This window comes from Agaricus bisporus (assembly GCF_000300575.1).
Source record: "Agaricus bisporus var. bisporus H97 unplaced genomic scaffold AGABI2scaffold_14, whole genome shotgun sequence".
In the NCBI taxonomy this organism is placed as follows: Eukaryota; Fungi; Basidiomycota; class Agaricomycetes; order Agaricales; family Agaricaceae; genus Agaricus; species Agaricus bisporus.
Genome location: NW_006267349.1, coordinates 689311 through 716128, shown reverse-complemented (window position 1 = coordinate 716128; position 26818 = coordinate 689311). Strand labels below are relative to the sequence as shown.

General features: G+C 45.3%; 10 protein-coding genes across 10 annotated transcripts; 6 read left to right on the top strand and 4 right to left on the bottom strand.

Annotated features, from left to right (window-relative positions):
- Window positions 1-239: 239 nt before the first annotated feature.
- On the bottom strand, window positions 240-542 carry AGABI2DRAFT_122804 (hypothetical protein; the record flags this gene model as incomplete). The annotated part of the gene is made up of 1 exon (XM_006456862.1): window positions 240-542. The coding sequence occupies one exon, from the start codon at window positions 540-542 to the stop codon at window positions 240-242; it is 303 nt and encodes a 100-aa protein (XP_006456925.1).
- Window positions 543-1001: 459 nt separating this feature from the next.
- AGABI2DRAFT_122803 (hypothetical protein) lies at window positions 1002-4518 on the top strand (the record flags this gene model as incomplete). The annotated part of the gene is made up of 13 exons (XM_006456861.1): window positions 1002-1191; window positions 1250-1458; window positions 1521-1683; window positions 1752-2063; window positions 2117-2443; window positions 2506-3059; window positions 3118-3311; window positions 3375-3498; window positions 3556-3664; window positions 3727-4117; window positions 4188-4202; window positions 4262-4331; window positions 4387-4518. The coding sequence occupies 13 exons, from the start codon at window positions 1002-1004 to the stop codon at window positions 4516-4518; spliced, it is 2790 nt and encodes a 929-aa protein (XP_006456924.1).
- Window positions 4519-5395: 877 nt separating this feature from the next.
- Window positions 5396-7775, top strand: AGABI2DRAFT_212139 (hypothetical protein; the record flags this gene model as incomplete). The annotated part of the gene is made up of 11 exons (XM_006456860.1): window positions 5396-5741; window positions 5798-5876; window positions 5926-5996; window positions 6049-6358; window positions 6414-6497; window positions 6549-6614; window positions 6675-6783; window positions 6833-7157; window positions 7214-7506; window positions 7572-7601; window positions 7698-7775. The coding sequence occupies exons 1-11, from the start codon at window positions 5462-5464 to the stop codon at window positions 7773-7775; spliced, it is 1725 nt and encodes a 574-aa protein (XP_006456923.1). The 5' UTR covers window positions 5396-5461.
- Window positions 7776-8749: 974 nt separating this feature from the next.
- Window positions 8750-9593, top strand: AGABI2DRAFT_195878 (hypothetical protein). The gene has a single exon (XM_006456859.1). The coding sequence runs from the start codon at window positions 8781-8783 to the stop codon at window positions 9480-9482; it is 702 nt and encodes a 233-aa protein (XP_006456922.1). The 5' UTR covers window positions 8750-8780; the 3' UTR covers window positions 9483-9593.
- A 4067-nt stretch (window positions 9594-13660) lies between these two features.
- AGABI2DRAFT_212134 (hypothetical protein) lies at window positions 13661-15411 on the bottom strand. The gene is made up of 6 exons (XM_006456858.1): window positions 15097-15411; window positions 14934-15038; window positions 14426-14882; window positions 14314-14374; window positions 14094-14255; window positions 13661-14035 (listed from the first exon to the last, which is right to left on the bottom strand). Exons 1-6 carry the CDS (start codon window positions 15358-15360, stop codon window positions 13714-13716), a joined length of 1371 nt encoding a protein of 456 aa, XP_006456921.1. The 5' UTR covers window positions 15361-15411; the 3' UTR covers window positions 13661-13713.
- Window positions 15412-15518: 107 nt separating this feature from the next.
- AGABI2DRAFT_229143 (hypothetical protein) lies at window positions 15519-17331 on the top strand. The gene is made up of 5 exons (XM_006456857.1): window positions 15519-15569; window positions 15626-15639; window positions 15688-15888; window positions 15950-16479; window positions 16541-17331. Exons 1-5 carry the CDS (start codon window positions 15527-15529, stop codon window positions 17169-17171), a joined length of 1419 nt encoding a protein of 472 aa, XP_006456920.1. The 5' UTR covers window positions 15519-15526; the 3' UTR covers window positions 17172-17331.
- A 1205-nt stretch (window positions 17332-18536) lies between these two features.
- AGABI2DRAFT_188701 (hypothetical protein) lies at window positions 18537-20089 on the top strand. The gene is made up of 7 exons (XM_006456856.1): window positions 18537-18839; window positions 18896-18968; window positions 19026-19398; window positions 19468-19540; window positions 19600-19704; window positions 19772-19873; window positions 19943-20089. Exons 1-7 carry the CDS (start codon window positions 18573-18575, stop codon window positions 19979-19981), a joined length of 1032 nt encoding a protein of 343 aa, XP_006456919.1. The 5' UTR covers window positions 18537-18572; the 3' UTR covers window positions 19982-20089.
- A 697-nt stretch (window positions 20090-20786) lies between these two features.
- On the bottom strand, window positions 20787-22072 carry AGABI2DRAFT_181339 (hypothetical protein; the record flags this gene model as incomplete). Its single annotated transcript, XM_006456855.1, has 6 exons — window positions 20787-20840; window positions 20886-21107; window positions 21167-21238; window positions 21302-21496; window positions 21590-21726; window positions 22011-22072. Coding segments are annotated over 6 exons (741 nt in total), but the record flags the coding sequence as incomplete, so codon positions are not given.
- A 1327-nt stretch (window positions 22073-23399) lies between these two features.
- On the bottom strand, window positions 23400-23666 carry AGABI2DRAFT_56782 (hypothetical protein; the record flags this gene model as incomplete). Its single annotated transcript, XM_006456854.1, has 1 exon — window positions 23400-23666. A coding segment is annotated over one exon (267 nt), but the record flags the coding sequence as incomplete, so codon positions are not given.
- Window positions 23667-25272: 1606 nt separating this feature from the next.
- On the top strand, window positions 25273-25935 carry AGABI2DRAFT_146601 (hypothetical protein; the record flags this gene model as incomplete). Its single annotated transcript, XM_006456853.1, has 1 exon — window positions 25273-25935. One exon carries the CDS (start codon window positions 25273-25275, stop codon window positions 25933-25935), a length of 663 nt encoding a protein of 220 aa, XP_006456916.1.
- Window positions 25936-26818: the final 883 nt, after the last annotated feature.

Below are 26818 nucleotides of genomic sequence, written 5' to 3'. Positions count from 1 at the left end.
AGACCGGGAACATAACCGGACGACCGAAATACGTCAGAAAATGCTTTTATTTTAATTTTCCCACGATGTTTTCAGATGGCCAACGCTTTTTGCGAAATTTTCTTCAAAAATAAGCGGTGCTTGACACCAGATTTGGAAGGTGCGAAACATCAAACTCTATTTTATCATCACATTATTCCGCTACCTATATCTCTAACGTCAATTAGTGAAGTTTTGTAGTAAACTAAGTTAGTAATGCATCAATTGACATCATGGCTCTGTTGGACACCTGCATCCTGCCTCGAGACCACCTCTACTTCAAAGTCATATCCAAATTCCCGGTCCAAAACTTCCTCTTCCTCATCTTCTCGTGACCTCATCATATCCCACAGAACTTCGTCATCCATCAACTTAGCATTACGGACGTTGGCAGGTGTGGGAGATTTCCTTTGGTTGTCAGGAATGCTGTCATCACTCCTGCAGGTGCTGAGGCTGCGATGATGTTGATTTCGGAGGCCAGATGTGTTGCGAGAACATTTTTTCGGAGGGCGACCACGGGCCATAAGTAATGGGAAAAAAAAAGAATATTTTTTTACTTGTGATCGGGAGTCCGGACCCTATTTTTTTTTTCAATAATCAAACTCAGCTTGTCGAGATCTATTGATTGCGCATTTTTCCATGTTTTTTCGTGTTTTTTTCGAGAGTTTGGTCAATTTGGGGGGGTTTAGATGTCAAAAATTGACATTGAGCAAAATTTGCTCGTGCAAATTGTTTCTATATGGTCTAAATAGCGCGTTTCTACGGTTTTTGATGGCATATGGTGGATGCGGCTAGCCACATAAATCCATCTTTGTTTTGTTTTGGCTTTGTCGTGTTTGGTTGTCCGCAACTGTACTAACGACGAAAATTCACACACTTTCAATGAAATCAAGTTCATCACGTGACCACTCACCCCCAACTTTCCATTTTACCATGATGACAACTCATTCTACTTCGACGACTACTACCACTGTTACCACACTATGTCGTCAGGCGTGGTTACGCCTACTACGACGCGCTATAGCCTCACCAGGCTCTTATTTATCGGATTGTTCTTCCATTTAGTTTTTATTGGTTCTGTGTTTGATTGTTATTTCATGAGTCCTGTCGTACATGGAATGAAGAGTTTCAATTTGAAAGGTGGAGAAGCGAAAAGATTGGTTTTGATAGTCGGTAAGCATAATACCATCAACACTGGACCTCCACAGTATTAATAATCTTTGTTTTTTAGGTGATGGGTTACGCGCGGATTTGCTTTTGAATGAAAATCCATTTCCGAGGATTAAGAATTCACCGAAAATCGTGGCTCCGTATTTGAGATCTATTATAGAAGAGCGTGGAGCGTTTGGGATTTCGCATACACGTGTACCGACGGAAAGTCGACCAGGACATGTGGCGATTATTGGAGGAATGTACGAAGATGTATCTGCTGTGACAAAGGTGCATAACATAACTTTTTTGTCGTGAATGTAAGGGTTTTAACTTTTCTTTTCTTTTGATAGGGATGGAAGACGAATCCTGTGGATTTTGATTCGGTGTTTAACCGTTCGAGTTGGACGTTTTCGTTTGGGTCTCCGGATATTTTGCCTATGTTTGCTAGAGGTGCTGTTCCGGGGAGAGTATATGAATGGTCGTATAGTGCCGAGGAAGAGGATTTTACCAAAGGTGAATCTTTACCTTCCCTTTTCACTTCTATTTCCTTCAAAGTCGTTGACATATATAATTAATATTAGACGCTGTGGACCTCGACCTCTGGGTCCTCCATCACCTCGAAACTTTATTCCAAAACGCTACATTGGACGCTACACTTAATGCTAAACTGCATTCCAATCAAGTCGTGTTTTTTCTTCATCTTTTGGGATTGGATACGACTGGACATGCGTATAGACCTCATTCATTGGAATATATGAGGAATATTCAAGTTGTGGATGAGATTGTTCAGCGAACGGAAGAGGTGATGAGAGAGTTTTATGGAGATGATGAGACGAGTTATGTTTTTACTGCTGATCATGGGATGTCAGTTATTGGAAATCATGGTGATGGACGTAAGTCTCTCTCTCTCTCTCTCTAAAAATATCATTTCACGTCTTTCATCTAGATCCGGACTGCACGCGTACGCCACTCATCGCATGGGGAAAAGGCATCCGAGGACCTCTACCAGATACAACTCCCTCATCCCACGACGAATACTCAACACCATGGAATTTGAAACATGTATATAGACGTGATGTCGAACAAGCGGATATTTCAGCACTCATGTCAGCACTTATCGGTACTGCCTGGCCTGTCAATTCCATCGGGGTTTTACCCGATGTCGATCCTGACCGGTATGGATATTTGAATCCTGGAGATGGAGAGAAGACGTTGGCGGAGGCGGCGTTAGTCAATGCTAACATGATTTTGGAGCAATATCGGATTAAACATGGTATTTTTCTAAAGATACTCGACACTGGAGTTTTTTTTTTGCTGATTTGGCGGATAATACAGAACTGAAGAAAAGGCATACATTGTTTTACAAACCATTTTCTTTACTCGAATCTGGTTCCATCCCTCGACGTCTTCAAAAACTAGATCACATCCAATCGCTTATCAATACTTCAAACTGGAATGAAGCTCGACGCATTTCGTATACCCTAATTCAAGATTCGCTTCTTGGGCTCCATTATCTACATACCTATGATCGCACTTTCCTCCGGATAGTCGTGACATTCGCTTATATAGGATGGATGCTTTATGCCTCGTTATACATACTCCGTCCACTCGACAAAACACCAGTTTTTACCTCTCCTCGATCGAATTTTGCGAAATGTGTTCCTGTGGTGGTTGCGGGTATCGCTTGGGCGGTGTTCTTTTTGCAGAAATCACCTTGGAGTTATTATCTCTATATCGGATTTCCGACTTATTTTTGGTCAAAGTTTTTGAGAGAGGGTGGTTCGTATCTCTCATTGCAGGGCGTTACTGTTAAGACGCGTTTGGTAGAAGAGCTAAGGAACAATTGGTTGAATCTCGCTTTCGCCGTCGGCGCACTTCTTATAATTGCGGTAAACTCCTTTTTTTCTTTTTCTTGTTGTTTGTGATGTTGACTATGATTTTACCCAGATGGGATATTCACGTCGAGTTGTATGGTCTTTAGGATGTCTTGCAATCTCGAATTATTGGCTTTTGGATAAGAATGGGAGAAATCATTTATGTCGTTCGGTTCCGCGATCATTGGTGATTTGGTATATCCTGTGTGGATTGTGTGCGGTGTTTCCTTTAGTTCCTGTTGATCGGAGTGAGAATACGTTTTTCATGTCAGTTCTTTTTTTCATCGCTCTTTCGTCTTGCTTGAAATTTATAACCTCGTTTTTTGTTAGTGCACTTGGTGGAGTTGTTATTATGGTTTTGGGTGTGTTTGTGGAACCTCTTGTGTTGGATGAAGTGGAATATGAGTTTGGGAAAGAGGTGAGGGAGAGGTTGAAAGTGAAGTATAGAGTCCAGGTGCGTTTTTTTATTCATTTTCTTCGTAGTACTTAGCGACTCATGCAGTTAATTTAGTGGTTATGCATATTCGCCATCACTGTAACTACAACCTATTCTTCACTCAGTCTACAATGGAAACTCGGTTTACCATTTACCGTCAGGTTGATGAATTGGATTCTACTTGGTAAGCAAAAGAGAACTCTTTGTTTGATCCTTCGTAATGATATTGATTTTCATATATATAAGCCGGTGGGTCTGTACTTCCTTATATCAAAACCATCCCACGGCACACGACTTCCTCGAAATTATTCATGTATTTCCTCGGTTTCAGTCCTTGTTTCATTATTCTCTCTATAAGCGTCGAAGGTTTATTTTTCGTGGTGTATACCGCGGTGTTACTCGGTTGGGCGGTTTTTGAGAAAACGATGAAGTATCCTCAGATATTGAGTAAAGAAGGAAGAGAGAAAATGGAGGAGGAAGAGAAAAGAGGAGTTCGAAGAAATGGGGGAGGTGATGTTAATGGAGGGGGAGGGGGACGAGGAAAGGAAGAGGTGGGTTATGTGTTTGATGTACGTGATGTGAGGCTCGCGTTGGTGTTTTTGTTTTTCGTTCATTTGGGATTTTTTGGAATTGGAAAGTGAGTGGATTCTGGATTTTTGCTTTTTTTAAAGACTTTGACTGATGGATTTTTTGAACTTTCTATATAGTGTAGCGTCGATTTCGTGAGTTTCAAATTGATCTTTTCGTTCCTGATGATTGCAATGCTAAATGAATCTGATAGATCATTTTATCTTGAACCTGTATATCGTCTTATACCTGTATTTAGTCCATTTTCAATGTCAACACTACTTGTACGTTTTTCTTTTTTTTTGTATATGGAAATTCGAGTAGCTGATGTTTTTTTAGATATATAAGATGCTAGCACCATACGTCATGTTATCCATCATCCTCGCTTATCTCAATCGCGCTCTCCAACAACCGCCATTCTCACTTCTCTTAGTGTCTATGTGTATAAGTGACGGTACGTTTCCCCCATAGAAGTTTTCGATATGAAAAAAAAGTAACCATTGTTTTATATAGTGATGACGTTAATATTCTTTTATCAAGTCCGGGACACAGGGTCTTGGTTACAAATCGGCGAATCTATAACATTTTTTGTCATGAGTTCGTTGTTGTTTTTGTTTTCGGCGGGGATGAGTGTGTTGGGGGAGTGGTTGATGAGGGGGACGGTCGAGACTAGATTTGAGAGATGTGTTGTGGCTGTGGAATCTAATTAGGGTGGGGAGCCTGTGGTAGGAGAAATTACGATACGATGGTAGATTGCTAGATCGGATTGGCATAATATTATATTATACGGGATGCTCTTGGATGAAGAATTTGATATTTGTGGATACTCAAGGACTCTGTCACTTTATTCCGATTGCCATATAAATAGATGTATTTCGAGAGTGCACTGAAGATGAGGAGGACAGAGAAGAGCATTAATTAAGAAAATAGGTGCTCTCCTGTAACCACTGCTGGTCAAGATGATCTTCACGAAAGGCCTACATGTGAGGGCGAAGATGCTATTTTGAGAATCCAGACAGGAGAGATGCCGAAATCAACGGAAAAGTCCAGGGGTCAAATTCCAGGTGACGCATTGACCTCGACCTTGATCTTTATATGTATCACCCTCAACTTCTAAAAATCTCAACAGCGATCTGACCTGTAATTCAAGATCAATGTCGCGACAACTGCAGCGGCTCCCTTCCCCTAATTCTGGAAGTTGTGTTTTTCTTGCTTTTCATCTTAATCGGGTCTATGTGGAAATGTTCTTAGCCAAGAGTAGTGCTGGTTCAATGTCCTACGCGCTAGGTAAAAGATGGAGAAGCAGAAAAAAACCATGTCCAACTCGCTCTATATCAAAATTGTGATTGAACTCTCTCACGCTCATGGTACCGGGGTACGCCACTGCCCCTCCACGCCCCTCCACCCAACCACCATGGCGTCGCGCGACGACGACTCGTCTACCACTACGGAATCGTCGTCGGGATTTGCTACTCCCTACAACGCCGATTCCAGCATTCCTCCTACACCCGGCGAAGGCATTCACTTTACCCCCAGAAGAGCCATGACTTCATTCGACAATTTGGTAGCCTTAGCTGACTACCAGGAACGACTGAAAGATGCGAAGAGAGTCGTTTGGAGAGATAGAGGCCAGCCAGTCGTTGAACTTGAAACGTTGAGGGAATGTTTTGAGCATGCCGCTCGAGGAGGATTCCGTATGAGTTTATCAGTCGTTGAAACGTGCTTACAATCTAAAGTAAAATATATTCAGGTTCTGGTTCATTGGCCTTTGGCATTCGCGCTTGCGTAAACCTGATACTTGCTTTGCTTCGCATCAACAGAGTGCCCAGGTAAGCTTGCATTTTTATCCCGGCACGTGTATCTAAGATGGAATGGTAGGGATTACCGACTAGCACTCATCCGACGTGCAATCTTCGGATTGGATACATGGCGTTTTGCCGGCATGCTTGGTACGCTACACACTTTATTTCGACTGTTGATTTCTTATAACCTGTTCATCAGGAACGTTCACGTCGTTGTACAAGTTCCTTCTGAATGCACTACCTATCCTCATACCCGCTCTCTCTTATTCCAAATCGTCTACCGGAGAGGGTGACGATGCCAAAGACCTTGAGGCAGCACGGATGCCTACAAGCGTCGTCGGTCCAGCGCATCGACGTCTGTCCCTCAGTGCACGTACCCAACTGATCCTTATTCGCAAAAAGACGCGTCGCTGGCATGCTGCGTTAGCCGGTGGTCTTGCCGGAAGCTTAGCAATCATCTTGGAAAAACCTAGCAGGCGATCTTTGATTGCTCAGCAGTTGTTCGTCCGGTAAATCATCTTAGCTTGAGTTAACATGTGATAGTAAAACCTGATACTTTCACAGTGGGCTACAGGGCTCGTATAATTCATTTACCACAAGAAAAGGAATTCGCATTCCTCATGGAGTTGTTATCGTCTTTACCCTAGCGTAAGCCCATCTTGTATACTCATTTGACGATGGTCTTAAAACCGCACACAGATGCGGCCAGATTATGTACGGCTTCCTGCTGCGACCGGATACACTTACCCGTTCATACCGATTATGGTCCGTATGATTTTCCCATTGACAAATGCATCCGGTCCAACCAAGCCCGATTTGATTCAGGATCAACGATGCTGCTAAAGTATCCAGAGAATGTGTTCGCATGCAGAATGGGCTTTTTCGTGAAGGAAAATTCGACTTAAAAGATATTGATACGATCCTTTCATTTCCAGTATGTCTGTTGTATACTTCTCTTGGATTGAAAATTGACATTTTGACAGGATATCACCCCATCGAACAAAGCTGGCTTGCTCGCTTTTCGCGAAAATTATCTCAATCCACCCCTAATACCCGGTTACACCTATCACTACACACCATGCTGCTCTATCCACCCTGCCGTCTCGTCCTGCAGTTCCGTACCCGTTGACCGATTCTTCTCCGTGTTCAAATGGATGTTACCGATATATGGAGCATTACATTTCGTTCCTCCAATTTTATTCAAGTGGGGTAAATTCCTCTCGGACCCTGGCGCAGTTATTGTTAGAGCTGGTGTAGGGAGTATAAGGAGTTCGACTTTCTTGGGAGTTTTCGTCGTTATATATCAAAGTGAGCCTCATCGTTATATATAATACCCCCGACTCACCTACTAACTCAATCTTCAGCTATACTCTGTTATAAACACAAACTCCATAAATACCTCACCGAACTCAAGATCCAGCCCAGGTCCTCAAACATGCTAACACAAATACCTCAATCAGCCATTGATTCCGTATTGTTATCCAAATTGTCCTACTGGTTATTAGGTTTTGCGGCGGGATTGGCTTTATTTGTGGAAGAGAAGAAGAGGAGAGCAGAATTGGCTATGTATGTTTTGCCGAAAGGATTGGAGAGTTTGTGGATTATGTTGCGAGGACATGGATACGTGTTTAAGACCGGCAAATGGGGAGAGACTGTGGTAAGTTTTTGTTTTGTTTTAATTTTGTGAATGTTTTTAGGTTGATGAATTCCCTTTGTGTTCAGTTGACGGGGATTGGTATGGCACTTGTAATGGTGAGTGTGAATGATTTTCGATCGAGGTCTTTGAGAACTGATGTTGAAATGGTTGCTTTTTGTTTTGATGTTACGTTCGTGGATGGCGTTATTCAGACAACTTATCAGAATGATCCACAACATTTATCGGGTCTCGTTAGGAGAATGTTATACCAATTTATTGGACCCAACTAATTGTAATAAATCTCGTTGATGACGTTTCTTCAAGTTTCTGTGGAGTGCAGGCCTTTTCCGTCATTTTGTAATGCATGTAGGCCGAAAATCCGTACTTCTTCACCGATGAGAAGCTGATGATAGAGTGATCTGGCGGCCTCTAGCAAGATGTAAGCCCGGGGCTTACATTACTTCCTAATCGGGTACTTGTATATAAAGCGACTATGATACATGTACAGTAGTTCTTCTTTCTCCCTTTCCAATAGATACCTTGAGCCTGTCGTACATCCTCGTCCTCTCTCTCTCTCCATCCGGGTTCTTCCCTTCTCGCATCACGCTTACTTGCAGTGAGGTCGTCGTGATCCCCGACGCCCTTCCACAAGAGGTGTCAGATTCGCCGATCCCGAACTTGGTGAGGGTATATATCCTCAGACTATAACAGGAATTTAGCAAGTTGATGGCAACTCAGCCGCTTTGATTTTCCCTTGATGATCTTACCCTGCAGCGTGTCCAGAGCACGTCGCATAATGACGACCGCAGCGACTTATGCCTCGCGTTGACTTGGGTCATTGACAGCATTTCATTATTTATTATGCCTCAGCAACCACGGGAAATTTAATTTATTTCCTAACCACGTCAGTTGTGTAGGTGTAGGTTTACTAATAATCACGACGTTTCTTGGTCCGTGATGAGAGTTATATATGAGTAGAAACAATGAAGATAGCAGTGGCTTTGCATCGACGCTCTGGCCCTGGTAGAGCATTGAATCGGCACATCAAGCCGTTGTGTTCGCCGCTTGCATGCCGAGGGGCAGAAAGATCCGTCCTGCAGGGTTGGACTATGTCCAGGATCGGCGAATAGGCTGATACCTCTTGGCCTCTAGTTCTCCGACCTGTCTCCGACAGTAAACTTTATGTTTCGAAATCTACATTCGTGGGAAAGTATCTGTGATGAACATATTATGTCATGAATCAATTCCAACGCCCTGTCAATACATTCCAGCTACTGCAGCCACAGAATACCGCCATGCCGCGTGAGCCGCGTACAAAGCAAACTGCGAGAAAGACCACTGGCGGTGGTGCACCATCCAAAGCTCCCAGAGCCAAATCCACCTCCAAAAAGACGGCTCCTGCTGCTGCCTCCGCTGATCCGCAGCAGATGGTGTCTTTCACCGTTCCACTTCCATCTCTCCTTCAGATGGCATTATCCCAGGGCTTGACTTCTGGTGCTACTACCAGTGCTCCTGCTCCGGCTCCGAAGACGAAGCAAACGGCGAAGAAGAGCACTGGTGTTTCAGCCCCTCGAGCTACCAAGCCCAAAAAGGTTCAGGAGGAAGAAGCCCCATCCACTTCACGTGCCGTCGTCGCCGCTACCCCCAAACAGAAAGCTGCCTCCAAAGCAGCTCCCAAACAGGCGGCACCTAAGAAGGCGGCAGCTGCTACATCCCAACAAAGCACTTCTTCGAGCCAGTCGAATAATATTACTATGTCCTTTAACATCTCTATGCAGATGCAGGACAATTCGACCAGTTCTACTACTGCCACTACTAGTACCCGTGCACCTCGTACAAAGCAAACGGCAAAGAAGACTCCAGCGGCTAAGAAAACTCCAGCGGCTAAGAAGACTCCAAGAGCCACGAAAGCGAAGGCGTCTCAGCCGGCTGATGGTAGTATGATGCCCTATGGTTATGAGGAGATTCAGGATATCGAGATGGCTGAGCCGTATTAGATAAGTTTCGTATTAAGGTTGGAATGGTGGAAAGGGAAACGGGATTTGTATTATCAAACCTCATGCTTACTTTCTCCTGCACTTTCTCTTTTATTATTATTATGGTTGTCTATGGATTCTCGGATCCTGAGCTTGTGATCAAGCATGGTCTCTTGTGCGCGTGGGAAGGACCGGTCACCTCTCGCTCTCTCATTCACATACGGTAGTAAACCGCTTGTCTATTTAACTATATGCACATCTACAAGTCCATAATCCTAGTAATCTCCGTCAAATGCAACACTCGGGTCTATGATATGAATCTTTCACGAGCCCCGTATCATTAATGATTAACCTAACGAGTCGAATTCACCCTTGCCATCACTGACGGATTACATGTGACGCCGATCTGAAGTTACCAGGCATGGAAAAGAAGAGCTCGGTTGTGAGGTCAAGGAAATTCTACCGAGTCGAGGGTTGGATTGCCACAATATGATACATGGCTGCACGGTGGTCATGGAATCTGGATGCATCAGACACGAAGTGATCTTGACTTTGATCTTTGAACTTCCTCTTGAACAATTAAAAGTTGCAGATTGTCGGGACGTATGCTAGGAAATTTGTTACCAGATCATTCCCGCATCCCAGCGTTTTCCTGCTGCCGCTTTATTCGTGAAGTTTGTTATTAGGGTACCACAATGGCGTACATCTTCCTGTAGCACATCTACAGCACATGACTATCGGAATCATTACCGTAATGATCGGGTCGTCAAAAAAGATGTCCACTGGCAAGAAGGACTCGGAAGCTATCACTGCCTCGAAAAGATAAAAATACCTCCCACAGTCAACAACGGCGCTCTAAGTTTACAAAAATAAATAGACATGGCATCTCACAAGCCTCGTTGATGTCGATAACCTGTACATTCATACAAACGTCGTCGATCCCCGTTGACACGCCTTTCCCGGACAGGCCCGATTTGAACCATGGACTGGACCCGTGACAGACGGAACGAAATATGAATACAACGAAAATACAACCCGAATTCTTAATCGAGTCTATTATCAAGAGGTGTCAGATTCGCCGATCCTGGACTTGGTCCAACCCTGCAGGACGGATCTTTCTGCTCCTCGGCATGCAAGCGGCGAACACAACGGCTTGATGTGCCGATTCAATGCTCTATCAGGGCCAGAGCGTCGATGCTAAGCCACTGCTAAGGGGAGAAGGAATGGAATGCTATCTTCATTGTTTCTACTCATATATAACTCTCATCACCAAGAAAGGTCGCGATTATCAGTAAACCTACACCTACGCAATTGACGTGGTTAGGAATTTATTGAATTTCCCGTGGTTGCTGAGGCACATGAATAATGAAATGCATATGGCGGTAAGGACGTGTTAGAAGCTGCCAATGGCCCCAGTCAACGCGAGGCATAAGTCGCTGCAGTCGTCATTATGCGACGTGCTCGGGAGTCTGGACGCGTTAGGGTAAGATCATCAAGGGGAAATCAACAGCAGCTGAGTTGCCATCAACTCGCAAAAACTTGCCGTTTCGCAATGCCGCTCACGTAAATTCCTGTTATAGTCTGAGGGTATATACCCCCACCATGTCCTGGATCGGCGAATCTGACACCTCTTGATAATACCCAGGAAACAAAAGTATCGCTAAATGCCCTTATTCGGCATGAGTCACCGAAGGAATGTCGGGCTAACCAACGAGACAGTTCAACCGCCTTCTTCATTGTTATCGGTCTATATCTCGGGATCAGATTGGAAAGCCAGGTACTAAACGGCTTGAATCACAACGTACTTAAGTATGCCTTCAACAGTAAAATACTTCATCATGCCACCGAATATTGAGCTCAAGGATGGGAAAGGGGATTGTTGATAGTTCAAGAGGACAAATCGTTGTATGGTGCTAGGGGTGGTGTCAAACAGAGCGTCTTGCGCTTCACCTACTAGGCAGTGACTGTCTGATAGTCGGGATGGCAAATCAAAAGGACAACTGGACCAAACCAGGGCCGGTTAGATATCCCAAGTTCCCAACCAGTTCATCAACAACTCGTCGAACAAGGTCCGGTTCTATTCCATGCTTCTTGCCTGAAATGTTAGGCATGGTTTAATCATACTCTCTTTGGTTTATAAATTGCCCATGCCATACTCCTGACTGCACTCTACACCACTGCCCACGTCCAAATTGCCCATGGCAGACACAGCTCAAGAAAACAGGAACCCCAGGGAAGTCAGCCCTTCTTTGAATGAGGACAGCAGCAGCATCCCAAGCTCTCAGATATCGGTGTCTCGCTTGTATGTGTTTTATTTCTTGGCATGATTTCGATCCCAATCCTTCATGACCACCGACAGCATCTCAGGACTCGGTGTAATAATTGATTGCATAGTTATATTCCTCTCCGGTGGAATTCCTTTCTGGTACTATCGCTTGGTCCATCCAAAACTTGCTGAAGAGATGGAGCTCCGCAATATCGACAACGCCCAAAACGCAAACGATACAAATACCTGGCTAGAATGTTACTGGAAAAAAAAAATTCAGCTGTTGTTGAATGTATGGAAGACGCACCGAGTAATTGTCGGTATGATATTAGCGTGAGTGTACTCCAGGCATACGACATAGCCTAGTAGAATTAATCACTAGACAGACCAACGTTCCCCCTCATATCAGTATCAGCGCTACCAAAATGTTCATGGGCGTACATTTTCGCTGTTCTGTGCCTCTTGTATGGCTCTATAACCTTCGCCATTTGTACCGTCCATGCAGCGTATTTTCACAACATCAACGACTCGCATTTACACTGTTCCTCATCTGTCGTGCGTGTGCTTCCAATTTTTGACTTCTCTTGTCACTTCTGATTCTTTCTAGACCTCGGGCGGCAGCTTTTTGAATAGAGATAATCTGCGCTTCTACGTCTCTATCTCGCTTCCGTCAGTTTGGTTTGTGGGGTAAGCTGCATCATCATTCAATATCCAGGAATGGATCTCACTGACCGAGTTAAATGCAGTTTTCTTGGTTCTTTTGCGTTGACTATTCTCTTGATCATTATCGGAGAGCAAGATTCACCTCATGATCTCAAAATAGGCCGTTCGATATTATCGACGACTTGTAAAAATGATCATTTGAAATTCCTTCAAGTAGTTGTGCCATTGATGTTGGTCACCGCTGCTATAAGTTTCGTTCGCATGAGGTGGGCTTTGAGGAGCTTCCTTTTTGTCGAAGAAGGTGCATAATACTTTAGTTCCTTTGCTCTCTTTGTTATCGGACACCTTTTCTGAGATACTGTTGCCGCATGTTATATATGAAAAGGAACCGCGTTTGATACGCACTTGCAATTGAAGTAATCCGCAGTTCATAAAGACCAAAGTTTGCCAATCGGTGTACAAAATTAGCGTACGAAAGTTGAGTATACAAGCATCAAGGCCTCGAGGCTGACAAGCAGCAACCAGAAAACCGAGCAACCTTCAGCTTGAGGAAACGTTTTCCCAGCGAGGCAGAAAAAGCGTGGTAAGTTGGCTGAAATATGGCAGACGCCAACGTGTTGTCAAGCAATGCAAACGGTGACTCTTGTTGAGTGCTCTCCGGTGAGCAGATCTTCCGCAGCTTGCTCCTTGCCAGGATGCAAAATGATGAGAGCGTCAAGTATGCCAACACGTGAACGACCCGCTGTGGGTTGACACGAACCAATCAACTGACAGCTGTTTTGTCCGTCGCGATCGATATCATCATGATTCCGTACATTTTGTGCAGCCCCCTGACCGTTCGAGGCGTCTAACTCAGGGTCTAACTACACCGCCAATAGATCCAGGGACACCGATATCTGAATGGGGGTGCCGGAAGCGGGTTCTCGCGGGCCCTGGCCTAAGATATCCATCAGAGCCCTGGAAAAGTTGGCGGTGTAGGTGATATATTGTGGGTTGTGAGTTGCGAGTGTCATAAAAAGTTCCTAAATATATTATGTATGTAATCAACGACTTGTATCACTAGGTGGCTGATATCATTTGCAAGGTCACTACTTAGTACGATAAATTTGCATTCATTTGAGATGGGCAAGGTAAAGGTGTTTATCAAGTTGGAATCAGATTGGAAAGAAGAGTGGTGGGAAGGAGTTAATCCGCGGCGAGTATAATCGAGATGGAGCCACTACCGCTTTCATTATCCTAGACGGTATCATTATATGATTTTCTTTTTGCTTGTCGGCAGGAATAAGTACAAAATATCATCTGCACGACATTACTCGACCTAAGCTAACCTAATCTAGCTTTCTTCCTACTATGACCACTCCCTCCAGTAGTAGTAGTCGTCTGAACCCCATATCCCGCACTTACACCACTAACAGCACTAGCAAAACTAGCGCTACTTGGTGGCTTTGAATGCGATTGACCGAAAGGACCACCACCATTATTATTAGTATTACTGTTGTTGGTATTGTTGTTATGATTGTTATTGTTATTACCGTTATTGTGATGAGATGTGTTTTGTGTGGGGAGAGGCATCATGGAAGGTGCTTCGTCTTGTGTGATACGACGATGTGGTGGAAACTGATGAGCTGCGACAGTTTCGAAAGCACTGACCCGCGAGATTAGGATGGTTTAGAAACGAAAGATGAACGTGGGGAGGAACATACTTCCATGTGGGTTTTGGATCTTCGTGGAACCATTTGTGTTGGAGAGCTTCTTTGGCTGTTAGTCGGATGTTTGGATCGTATGCGAATAATCGACAAAGGAGGTCGTAGCCTTGATGAGAGCGAATTCGGGTATGACACCATTCTTGTAGACGGTTGGTATATCTAACATTGTTTGGTTATAACTGAAGGATAGACAGAATGAACGCATATATATACATACGGGTCTAGTTTCATCATGTTATGGTATTCCGGCATATCAACAACACCCGGCCAGTCTTTTTCTAACAATATCTTAGGTATATATTTGAAGATCAGAAGACGAGACGACTTACTATCGGGAGTCCCCATGACTTCGAAGATCCTGAGGAGCTGATCCCTCTGGAATGGTACATTCTTCTTCGAATCCAATTTCGCTTCTTCACCTTTGAAGATCGGTCTCAGACTGGCGAGTTCAGCCATAACACAACCGACAGCCCAGCTATCGACGGCTTTGTTGTAATGTTTAGCACCCATTAAAAGTTCTGGTGCGCGATACCAGATGGTTACAACGACTTTGTCACCGGCAAAGAGAGGTTGAAGAGGCTCGTAACATAGACGGGCAAGACCTAAGTCACCGATTTTGACCACACCTTTTGAGGTGATGAGGATATTGGCGGGTTTAAGATCACGATGGAGGATGTGGCAAGAGTGGAGGTAGAGGAGACCATTGATGAGTTGGTATATGAGCGATTTGAGGACGACTTGAGGGATTGCGGAGCGGATGGTTTGGGAGTGGTGGTGGATTATTTGCTGAGGATTTTGTTCAGCAGGTAGAACAGTGAAGATGAAGGAAGTACATACGAGGAAATCATGCTCGGCATATTCAAAGACCATGTAGATCGACTTGTCCTCCAGGATGACCTCTCTGAGGGCTACGATGTTCTCGTGGTCAATCTCCCTGTTCAACTAATATGAATGTATCGTCAGTCTGAAGTAAATCATCTGACTAAAAGGACAAACCCACCGCGATCTCTCGTATAGCGCTCTGGCTGATTCCAGTGTAGGTGATCACGTCTCCCTCCTTGTCGGGTTTGAATTTCTTGATAGCATGGATACTGCCATCGTCGCTCAGGCTCTGAGCCTTGTACACCCGACCATAGGTTCCAGACGAGATAAAGCCAAGGATGGCATATTTGGAAGCGACAGAGCGGTGGCTGGTGTCGCGTTTCTGCCTGTAGAGGCGCATGGGGTCGTGCTGGAGAACGTTGGTGGACCATTCGTCTGGCATAGCAGGCAGCTGTGGTCGACGAGCTTCATGCCGTGGCGTTGCAGACGAGCGCAGCAGCGAGGATGATGGCAAATTAGCAGATGGGAACTACCTTCCATATACGGATGCGCGCTACACGGAGACGAGCCAGTGATTTTGTTTTGCACAACAACGCTGACCGCCCACAATGCCGCCGCTGGACAGCTTTACATTCACGGTGGGCAAGCTAGGTGAGCACACGTTCTGCTCTACTACAGTAAAAGTAGAGACTCAATATGCAATTTAGATGCTGGCATGGCTGTAAGATTCGCGATATGACCGAGAACCGGCTTGATGACATGTTTCTAGATTCTGCTGGGCGAGCGGGCCCATCTCATCGAGTTCCCCTCAATCCTGCTGCCACCGGGCGCAACGACCGGCTCGATAGTCAATATATCTGTTACTCAAAACCATGTCGAAGAAAAGCGGCGCGATACCGATTTCTGGCAGCTGCAGGACGATATCTTGACGACCTTTGGTGTGAAGACCCCACAGCCGCCCGATTTGCAAGTGCGTACTACCATTAATCTGCTTTTGTTCCTTTCGATGCTGATCCTACCGCCTGCCGCAGCTACGGAACGTCACACAGACATCTGTAACTCTAGAATGGCCCCCCATCCAACTTGCTACAGCAAAACTTCGTTCACTCGACATTTATCGCAACGGACAACGACTCGCCGCTATTCCCTCTCCCCTCACAAACACTTCCACAAAACTATCCGGACTCGAACTCGGCAAGGAATATACATTCCAACTCGTATTCAGAACAACAGCCGGAACGTACCCTTCGAATTTACTTCGTGTCAAGACGCATACTATGACTGATACGTCTGGCATCTGTGTTTGTTTCGGCAATGTGCAAGATTCTGTGTTGCTCGAGAACGTGAAGATGGCCTTGGGGGACATGAAGGCCAAATGGAGCGATAAAATCCAAATCGATACCACCCACTTTGTGTGTACGACTCCTGCTGCAACGCCTAACGGCGCTCAAGCTGCTGGAAATGTTGGGAGTGCTCCCGGCATTGAGTATCAACGCGCGTTACAGCTCAGCATACCCGTCGTCCAACCCAACTGGATTCTTGCTTGTCATAGAGAACGAAAGTGAGTTGAGATCATCTCTTTCTGTAAATTTCTCGCGATGGTTGAAACGACTCTCCTGTAGGATGGTTCCTATTGGCGCGTATTACCTTGGTTCGCCTACTCCTCAAGTCTCAGCGAGCTTCAATCGACCTCAATCCATGTCTCAAGCTTCCCTTCATCAATCATCTACTTCATCCCTTCAAAAGACACCTACACCCGCTTCTAATCGTGCATCCATGCCTCTACCCTCAAGGAATAATAACAATTCTCCTCCCGCGGCCTCGTCGTCCCCAGTCACTCGATTTGATGCTCCGCGTGAGGCGGATGAAGATCAAGGTCCATCGACATCGTCTCCACCACCTCGCGGTGCTTCAAACGATTCACATCATCGTTCCGGATCAATGAAACCGAATTTCAAATTCCCATCTCCCCCCGATAGTGCGTCTAGTATGCCAAACGAGGGTGGAAAATTGCAAGATGGACGACAAAGTGAAAGTGGACAAGAAGTCGAACGGGATGAAGGAGAAGAAGACGAATTACATAAACAAGAGTTGATAAAGGATAAGGGACACGTGAAAGCACAAGAATCAGTCATTTCGCCTTTGAGTATTGAAGTTCCACCTCCACCCCCCGTAGAGAAGGAGAGGTCGAACAGCAGCACGGTAGATGAAGAGGATGAAGTTGGGGATACTGTCGAAGTTGATTTGAATTAGGTTTTACTCATCTCTCTACGTGTGTCGTTTTCTATTTTTCTTAGTCTTATTTATTTGAAGAGACCTCTTACTTATTTAATGCGCTACGTGGATTGAGCGACTATTACTCCGGTCCTGTGTACACCATTTGCGGCTCGGAACAAAATATGGCAAATACACATGGATCGATGCTTCTTTGTCCGTCAAATTCCACCGGAAAATTTGTATGATTGAGATGGTTAGATTGTGATGTTAGAAGAAGTTAGAAGAAGTTGGACCTGCTGGCATATTTATCCGAGGAGACAAATACGGTACGATATCGTTTCTATTTTCTACTGGTTAGTTCAAGTCACTGAAATGTAGCGCATAGTAAGATCAAGGAATGCTCGTTTTCATTACGGTATTTTTCTTGCGTCCTTGTGTCTTCCTTGACGACGAATTCTGAGTTAACCCAAGTTGGCTGAAATGATGTACCTTGGCCCCTAGGTTCATACAAAATCATTTTGAAGGCACATGTATTTTCTGTTCTCATCACGCCACCATATCTCTTGTGGAGTCTTCCATCATGAACACGAATTCTTTTCGGATCTCATAGTCAGGTGAGGTTGATTCTTTTGGCTAGGCTACTCGGCTTGATACGCTTTGCGCGATTAATATTGTGACGTTGCCAGGACGGAGCCGACATAGCACATGAAGAGTTTGTCTTCTATGTCTGATAATTCATGTGCATCCATGAATAGGACGCTAGGGTCCACGTCAAATGTTTAGTCTTCTGATGATGTCCTATTCAATCGACGACACAAATTAGGAAAACGGAGCCATGGATTTTCTGCGCTTAACTTCTATCAGAGAATAGCATTTTACGGAGATTGCTTTGATTATCACGATGATGCGTTATCAGCTGACGCGGTTGCAGTCGGTTGCTCCGGATATATTGGGAAAAACAATGTGTCTGCTGGAATTTCGTGAGTAATGTCTTTGCGTCTATACAGGTGGGATTACTGCTTACCTGTGTGCTGTTTGTCAGACTATTGATATTTGATGATAGTTAACGGGAATTTGGACTTGATCTAGCCGGCCTTGCTGGCGTTCATATGACTCTTTATCGTGATATTTCTGTATTTGGCATTCCAAAAATACTCCACCTGGCATTTCCACCTGGTGCTCGTCGACCTCTCACTTCTATCTCACTGATTCCGACCATGCGCAACCCATAACCTTTTACAGTTCTTAGTCATTTTACCGATTAATGGAAATGACCCGCTACTCACATGGTTCAATAACGAGTTAAAAATATTCCTCCCTCTCCGAGAACGCCAGTTACGACTTTTCTACGACGTATAAAAGGGAGAATTTCAAGGCAAGTAAAACTCAACGTTCAACGTTGTTAACATTTGTCTCTTTCAAGCCTCTTCTTGAAAAATGCTCTTCCGTCCTCTCGTCGCTCTCACCCTTTTCGGTATCGCTCTCGCCAACCCCATCAAGAGGGCTGAAAACCTTGAGGTTGCCGTTACTGGACCCGCCAGCAGCGTCAAATCGATTGATGAGCTCAAGTTCACTTCGACGGTCACCAACACCGGTGCTGAGGCTGTCAAGGTCTTGAAGTACGGCACTATCTTGGACGAACTGCCGACTAGGTCGTTCAAGGTCACAAAAGATGGCCAGGACGTCGAATTCAAGGGTGTCAAGGTTTGTTATGGGCGTCGTAGTCAATATGCTTCAAATTAACGAGGTTTCTCTTCTAGATGACAATCGACTTGAACGATGACGCCTACACCGTTATCCAACCTGGACAGACGATCACCACTGTTCATGATGGTAAGTCAGGTAGCTTTTACTCTCGAGAGCGACCTCATTGACGTGTACAATCATTAGTTGCTCAACTCTTCGATTTCGAGTCTGCCGGTGCTGGAAAATTCTCTTTCGAGGCCTTGACTCTCTTCCCGATGGCAAATGAAGCCGCTCTCACCAAAGTTCAAGCCGCTGCTCCTTCTGTTGAGGTCGAAGTCACTGAAGATGTTGCCACCCGCCAAATCGTCAAGCGTGCGACCAACGTCTGCAATTCGTCTTCGTTGAGGTCTTACATTGATGCTGCCTACTCCGAAGGCAGGCAATTGGCATCCGTCGCTGCCAGCTACATCAGTAGCCGTGGAACTGGTGACTCTCTGTACAGGAGTTACTGGGGTACCAACTCTGCTTCTACTGTAGGTGGTGTCTTCAACAGAGTTGTAAGCGGAGGATCGTCCACGTAAGTGATACTTGTTTAATTTCGGGTAATTGGGAAGTCACATCTAATGAACAATTATCCGCCTTGTAGTTTGAACTGCAATGATGCATTCGGTGTTTGTGACGGAAATGTTATCGCCTACACTCTTACCTCCACCGGCAACGTGAGCACAACAAAAACCTTTTTCATCTATTTCAAACCTGATTGTTTTTCCTCGAATAGATTTACTTCTGTAGCATCTTCTACAACGAAGTAGCTAACGGAAACCTTTGCTCTGGAACATCTGTAGCTTCTCGTAACGTCCGTGGTGGCACCGTCTTGCACGAGGTAAGCGACCTTTCGAATTCATACATAAGCTGTGATAACTTGATATTGATATAACTGTGCCATATAGCTCACTCACGCCACTTCGGGAACTGACGACGTTATCTACGGTTGTGCCTCTGATCAAGGTCTTTCCAACTCTCAAAAGGTCAACAACGCTGACAACTACAACGTTAGTCGTTTTTCTTCTCTTCCATTAATATCCATTGCTGACTTCTATTTCTTTTCTCTCTTCAACTAGTGCTTCTCCACTCAAGTTTACCAGAACACCCAGTGCTGAGCGGAATCTTTGTAATTCGATTGATTGTTAGTAAAATGTATTATGAGGGTGTAAAGTACTTCAAAATGTACATATAAGTTAGGAAATTTGATGTCTTTGGTGGTGTTGTAATGCCTGAGGCAGATATGTAAACATTGGATTCAGACCCCAATCCCAAAGTTAACAGAATATCGCCAGCTCGAGTTCTTACCAATGGGAGTCAATCAAAGAATTTCCGAGACTTATGTCTCTAGTGACCGTAACATGTACTCCGAGTAAGCCAGATTATAAACAACACTGAATACATATTCATTTCGCCACTCACCCGCGAGGAGGCATCCTGCCATATAAACATATAATCAGACACACGACTTCACTGAGACGCGTCTTAATTAAACGAGTACAGGCTTTTCGCCAGAATCGAAATCTGCCATAATCCTTCGGAAGTCTTGATATATGCTCCGAGTCGTTTACATGTATCCATTCTTGGTTAGAACGAATAAAGTTTCTCGTCGCATCAGTATTTGGAGGTGGTGGAGTTGAAAATCGAAACACACCGCCACCTGTTTTAACGGTTAGAATGGCCCTTCCTAACTGCTCCTGGAAAACGACTATCGTTTACTGTACGCATTGCGTTTACCTTACAATTTCATGAGGCAAGAGGAGCAAGATGGTAAATATCCGAATCCACTAGCGTATGATGGATATTTCCTTTTCTTTGCAGAGTATGCAGGAAGCTAAGATGCAGGAAGCTAAGCTAAGATATTTCTCTGCGACATCCATCCCTCTCTGATAGGGAGGCGGAGGAAATAAGTTGTTCCCCCAGCTAGCCCCTCAATTTCTTGTAAAATTGCCGTAGCTTCTTGAGGATTCCGGCTATCTGAAAGTACATAACTGAGACAGTCAAATTTCTCCATAAACTCACTCGAACTTCTGCTTCCAGATCGTGGATCTGGGCTCGGCTGTGCCAAGGTAGTATTATCTGATAAAGGAGAAACCGGCGGCCCTGTTTGCTGAGATATGTTCGAAGGGGAACTGGAGCTGTGAGATTGTGCAGCTGGTGACTGGGGCAGCGGTTGACCTGTGGTTTGCGTATTTGAACTCGATTCCTGATTCGAGGCATGCGGCCGGCGATATTGAAGTGGCGCTGCACAAATGATATTTAAGCTCGAGTGACTTATTCTTATTGTGTGAAACGACAGAAACCCTCAACTTTCATACCCACAAAAACTTTGTAGTCATCGCCTTGTCCTATCACGAACATCCGTCCATCTGAATCTGGGGACACTGGCAATGAGCACTAGGGTGTATTTATTGAAAAGAAAGATTATTGCAACGCACCGGGGCTATAACCGAGTGTTTCGTCTGTAACTGGTCTTACACCGGTGACACGGCCGTCTGTCCACCGGAAATCCCTAGCGTTTTCAAAGAAAGGCATCCAAAATACCAAATATGAAGAATGCAACGGGAGGCAGAAGGGAATAGCCTGATGGTAGAGTGGAGGAGGCGTCTTAGACATGGAGGCCTTATATATGGCTATGTATTTATTTATACCATCTGTCTGAATCAGTTGTGCAAAGAAAAAGAAAAGTCTATCACGTCATGATCATAGCCAAAGACCTCTCATACCTCCCCCCAACAACAACCTCTTTACCCATCCCCTCACCGCTTCCCCAGTATACCTCAGATCATCTGCGCTATATCCACCAGCAGCACCAGCACCATCTGCACGCAGAAATGGCAGCGTAGCCTCGGCCAGGAGGAATCTTCAGGAGCAGACAGAATATTTTCAGCACTATGCCGCCCATCCCCTCTACAATACAGACCGGGACAATCAGGAACCAGCAGCGGTGTCTCATTTGCCTATTCACCACCCTTTTCATCAGCGTTTCCAACAACAACCACCTATGTCAGCCCACGCTTATCCGCCTCTCGATCCCCGCTATCTGGACCAGATGCAGCAGCCAACTCGCTTCATCGCAGAACACCCCTTGCCGATGACCCCGGTACCTAGCATAATTAAATTCGATTTGTACGCCCATCACAACACCCATCCCCTGCTCTTGGATCAAGGGTGTAGGTTTCTTTTGTTGTTTCAATCTCCTTCGTCATCTGAGTTTATTAACTGCCGTCAATATGTCATGCTCTGGGTTCGAACAGTATATTCGCTCCTTTTTCGTATCATACCTAATTTGTTCTTTTTGTAGAAGAAAATTCCTTTTTTCGTGTTTACTCTCTCCCTTCTGCTCCTGTCGTATAAGCCCATGATATCTTATAAATACTTTCTTTCTTCAATTGAAACTAGTACCCATACACCATCTAGAGCGATAAAGTCGAGAACAAGTGAATGCGATGATGTATGGAGATTTTGAGTAATTTAGTTAGGAGATGCTCAAGTTCCTCTCGTCGAGTGCCCCACTCTTCAGCGACTCGGGAGCGACATCCGTCCCGAGCATGGTTTCGTCGTACACACCCCCCGCGTTTCCTCAGCGAGTCCCAATATATCTGTCGTGTTTTCAGTGATTCAATCTTGGCAGCGCGCCGCCAGCTGTCCTTCGTCAATTCAAATACCTTTAAGGTCCACCTCATCAATGATATTTGCTGTGTTTGAAACGCAGCATTTCGCACAATCTTCCAGCAAGCTGCTCGGTAGTGTAAGCTCGGCGTCCCGTGATCCCTGTATATTGTAACAATCCAAGTCCATTCCGTCATAGCTGTTATAGTGAGTCTAAGGCCCTGTACGGCAACTCCGGGCTCAAAACCGGTTGATTTTGAAATCGACGGTTTCCATCTCACCAAGAGTCAGGAACCGGTTGTCCCACGGTTTCCCGACCATGGTCACGCACGTCACACCATACACGCCCATTCCGGTATCACCCATCACTGATGTGGACGAATCAGGCTGGCTCCGAATCTAGTGTCGGCTGGTCCTGACAAAGGGTCATGTCGGACTTACCTGGGCTAACAACTGTGGCGGAGCCGACGTGACCAGGTATCGAGTAGCTCTAATTTAACGTCGCGAGTAAGCCTGGCCATGGGGGAATTGCCAACCTGGCCGCCATATTTTATCTATGACGGAATAGGGTGAGCTCCGAGTAGATCCCCATGTATTTTGTCAGGTCATATATATGTGGATGCATCTGTATCCCAGCGCAGTCCATACGAGTCCTCCAGCACCCTTTCCATGTCATAGAAGCATGGTAAACACATTAATATAACATGATATTAACCTGATTACTACCAAGCACGTAACAAAGAAAATATCATTATCGACTACGGAGACCTGTCATGAAAGTCCGGCTTCGAATCTTCTCCTCTTCGAAGGCTGTCTTCCATATGAGTCAGCCGCTGTCGCATCAGCTGAAGATGACTGGTTGGCTGCAGCTTCTTGAGTATCCACTTCATTTTGATTGTTAATTCCTGTTTTCCCACGGGCAGTCTGTAGACTCCTTGCTTGCTCGTTATGCAGAGAGTCACGATCAATGTGCTTGAGAACAGGTGCGATGAGCTGACGAGACACCGTTTGACGAATGAGATGGGGATTGTGAAGTGAATGGGTGTTGATAACATATTGCTCGGGTGCCGCATGGACGATCACAGCTTGCGTTGTTCCTGCCTGAGCATGATTTTGTTGAATCAGCTCCTGGGGGTTACTAGAGCAACGTGCAGCATAGCAGTCGTGCTGTACATTGTAATCAAACAGAATTGCCTGCAAAATGAAAGAGGTTGAGCACGTCAAAATCATACATTATGATTAACTTACTTTTCCCGAAACAGCCACTACTCTTGCTTGTTAGAACCTTGCCAGAATGTCACGGCGTCACGCTGTCACATCTGTCACATATTTTATTACATAATAATTTCCCTCTGCTGCTACAGTTCGACGGAGGCTAAACTATCGGCATACTGCTAAAATGGCGCAAGCTACAGACTTACCAATTGAACTTATCGATTTAATCTTATCTTTCTTGCCTCCGAACCATGCGGAGCAAGTACAATGGAGAAGGGCGGCGGCGGCTATAGGAAGAGAGGCAAGACCGGTAGGTTGGAACCTATCGGATCATCGGTGCAGACGGTGTGGGAGGGTATGCTTAGCAATGTGGGACTATGAGGAGCAGAAGGCATGGGTGATACAGAGATGGGGATACTGGGGGCCGCGGCAATGGGCAATAGCCGGATTCTTTGTGCTATGTCCATGTGATGCGATGTTAGGTAACTACTTCGGGACGTATTGGTTTGTGTGAGTAGATTACCGGTTTAGGAGTTGATTGTGCTTGTGGACACTTTTATGGTTTGTTTGGTGCTGTTGACGTTTTTATGATCAATTTACTTTTGTTTACTTACTTCTTACTCCACTCTTCTTCTCTCATGTCAAATGTATAATTAGTCTACTTTCTCATACGTACTTCTTTTCACATGTCAGTATATAAATAAGTTACCTAGGGTAGTTGGTCTGTGCGCCGTAGTCTAGGTATATAAAGTAGGTAGAAACTTGTAGAAGACTCCGTCGAGTTCTCTTAGGTTCACGCCTAATAAACTTTTATCACTTTCCTCTGTAGTTCTTAAGTTCAGGTGTGACCTGTGACATCTCAGTCACAGTCGCCCTAACAGTAGAACTCGACTACTCCGGGGATCGCACAGCACAGTGCCCTCCCCATCTTTTACTCTCTATTCGCTCTCTACTCTCTGCGCGCCATCGCGGCCGCCACACACATAGCCGGTCCCTAGGCTTAAGGGGTGTCTGCGCATAAACACAACGTGCGCCGTGGACATCGGTGGTTTGACACAGACCATCGATAAGACGAGACCTACCATACTGTGTGGTGTTATTTTCTATCCCTGTACTACCTCATTTGTAACTTCTTGTATAAACCTTGTGCTGCGCTTGCATTGTCAAGTGGTACACGCAGAGGAGTGACATTGCCACATTAAGTGCGTGTCTAGATTAGCGTGAAGATCCGTCTTCGTATATAGCTTTATCTAGGGCAGTAGTCGTTCCCTTCGCCAGTGCGGCATTTCTTAAATAAAAACTTTTTTTCTTTTTGTATACACGTTCAAGTGAAGCAGGCTATTGGCTTCATTGAACTGGTGGATACGTATCAGGTGACAGGAAAAGACCTCCCTCACCTTCTTCAAAAATTTCTCACCGATTACCGCCCGGAACATTCCGAGTACCTTCCTCTGAATCTGAGGAAGAAGAAGAATCCGCCTCGGAATTCCAATCTGAGGAATCCGAACCAGAACAACGACAACCGTCCGTATCCCCCCTTCCCCTATATCAACCACCTCCCCCCGAATACCACGAGCCAGACATGGCCAACCCCCAAGATATAATCAATCAGCTGAACGCTCAGCACACCCTCATCACCCAACTGCAGCAGCAACTCGCCCAGCTACAGAACAACCCGCAACCGGGTCCACCAGGCCCACAAGGTCCACCAGGGGACGACGGAGAAACCCCCATCGTCCAAGTAGTAGCGCCACCAATCGATGTGGCAAGACCAAAGATATTCTCAGGAGACGGAAAGGAGCTGAGTGGCTTCATAACGGCATGCAAAATTTATCTGAGTTTAAAAATGGTAGGAAGACTACAAGGGGATCAGATGACGTGGATACTATCATATGTACAAGGAGGAGCGGCGGAGTCTTGGAAGGAGAACATCATGGAGATGATTGAAAACGGCGAACAAGAAGCTCCAGCCCACACGGAGGAGCTTTTTGATAGTTTGCGGAACAATTTCGGAGATGCGGATGAGGAGAGTACGGCAGTAGGAAAGTTGAGGTTGATCGAGCAAGGAAGCAAGAGCGCGGAAGAGCATGTACAGGAATTTAAGAGGATAGCACAAGACAGCGGATATGAGGGACGAGCCCTCATCGAAGAATTCAAGAGAAGTTTATCAGGAAGAATTAGGAAAACGCTGATGGAAGCGGAAAATCCACCAACTACTATCAGGAGTTGGTACGAGAGAGCATGAAGCTGATAGCAGTGAGCAGCGAAGCAGAAGAAGACTACTATCGGCGGGGGCAAGCGAAGCCCCAACTACGAACCCACACCCCCAACAACACTTTCGTGAGGCCACAGCCTCAACGTCGAGATCCCAACGCGATGGATGTCGACACTGCCGCAGGACCCAGTCGAGGTCCTATCAAGTGTTACAAGTGTGGAAAATTGGGGCATATGGCCAAGAACTGCTGGAGCAAGGCTCCGGCTCGAGATGTGCGAACGTTAGATGTGGACGAGCAGCGGGACTATTGGAAGAGGATGTTCGAGGAGGAACAGAAGAATTTAAAAGAGTAAAGGAAGCAAAGTCTCCTCGTTTGACTTCCTACAACAAATTTGATGTACTATGTAACGAAATCAATGTTTTGGACACTGTACAAGAGGAGAGTTTCCTTGTAAGGACAATACGACCTTTAAGGGAAATTAAGCTGAATGTGGGGGTAGAGAAGTTGGACACACATGATGGAGTGGGAGTACAGGCGTTATTGGATAGTGGAGCAACGGGGATGTTCATGGACAAGGCGTTTGCAGAGGAAGAAGGGTTCAAGCTGGAACCTTTAGAAAGACCAATCCCGGTCAAGAATGTTGATGGGACAATCAACGCATCTGGAGCAGTGACACACCGAGTTGCTGCAAACGTGTACTACAAAGGGCATAAAGAAAGAGTACACTTCGAAATATGTGGCCTAGGAAAGAATAAGGTCATATTAGGAATGCCTTGGTTGCAGATGCATAATCCGGAAATCGATTGGGAGAAAGGAGAGGTAAAGATGACCAGGTGCCCAGACGGGTGTGGGTACAAAGACAAAGGAAAAACCAAAGAAAAACAGGAAGAAATACGAAGGGTAGAAGAACCA

Coding starts and splice junctions, on each gene's coding strand:
- AGABI2DRAFT_188701 (XM_006456856.1), top strand. CDS start 18,573: ATGCTCTTCCGTCCTCTCGTCGCTCTCACCCTTTTCGGTATCGCTCTC. Junction 18,969..19,025: donor GATCACCACTGTTCATGATG/GTAAGTCAGGTA, acceptor TACAATCATTAG/TTGCTCAACTCTTCGATTTC. Junction 19,705..19,771: donor GTGGCACCGTCTTGCACGAG/GTAAGCGACCTT, acceptor TGTGCCATATAG/CTCACTCACGCCACTTCGGG.
- AGABI2DRAFT_195878 (XM_006456859.1), top strand. CDS start 8,781: ATGCCGCGTGAGCCGCGTACAAAGCAAACTGCGAGAAAGACCACTGGC.
- AGABI2DRAFT_212134 (XM_006456858.1), bottom strand. CDS start 15,360: ATGCCAGACGAATGGTCCACCAACGTTCTCCAGCACGACCCCATGCGC. Junction 14,375..14,425: donor AGTCATGGGGACTCCCGATA/GTAAGTCGTCTC, acceptor AGATATTGTTAG/AAAAAGACTGGCCGGGTGTT. Junction 14,036..14,093: donor GATCCAAAACCCACATGGAA/GTATGTTCCTCC, acceptor CTCGCGGGTCAG/TGCTTTCGAAACTGTCGCAG.
- AGABI2DRAFT_229143 (XM_006456857.1), top strand. CDS start 15,527: ATGCCGCCGCTGGACAGCTTTACATTCACGGTGGGCAAGCTAG. Junction 15,889..15,949: donor CACAGCCGCCCGATTTGCAA/GTGCGTACTACC, acceptor CGCCTGCCGCAG/CTACGGAACGTCACACAGAC. Junction 16,480..16,540: donor GCTTGTCATAGAGAACGAAA/GTGAGTTGAGAT, acceptor ACTCTCCTGTAG/GATGGTTCCTATTGGCGCGT.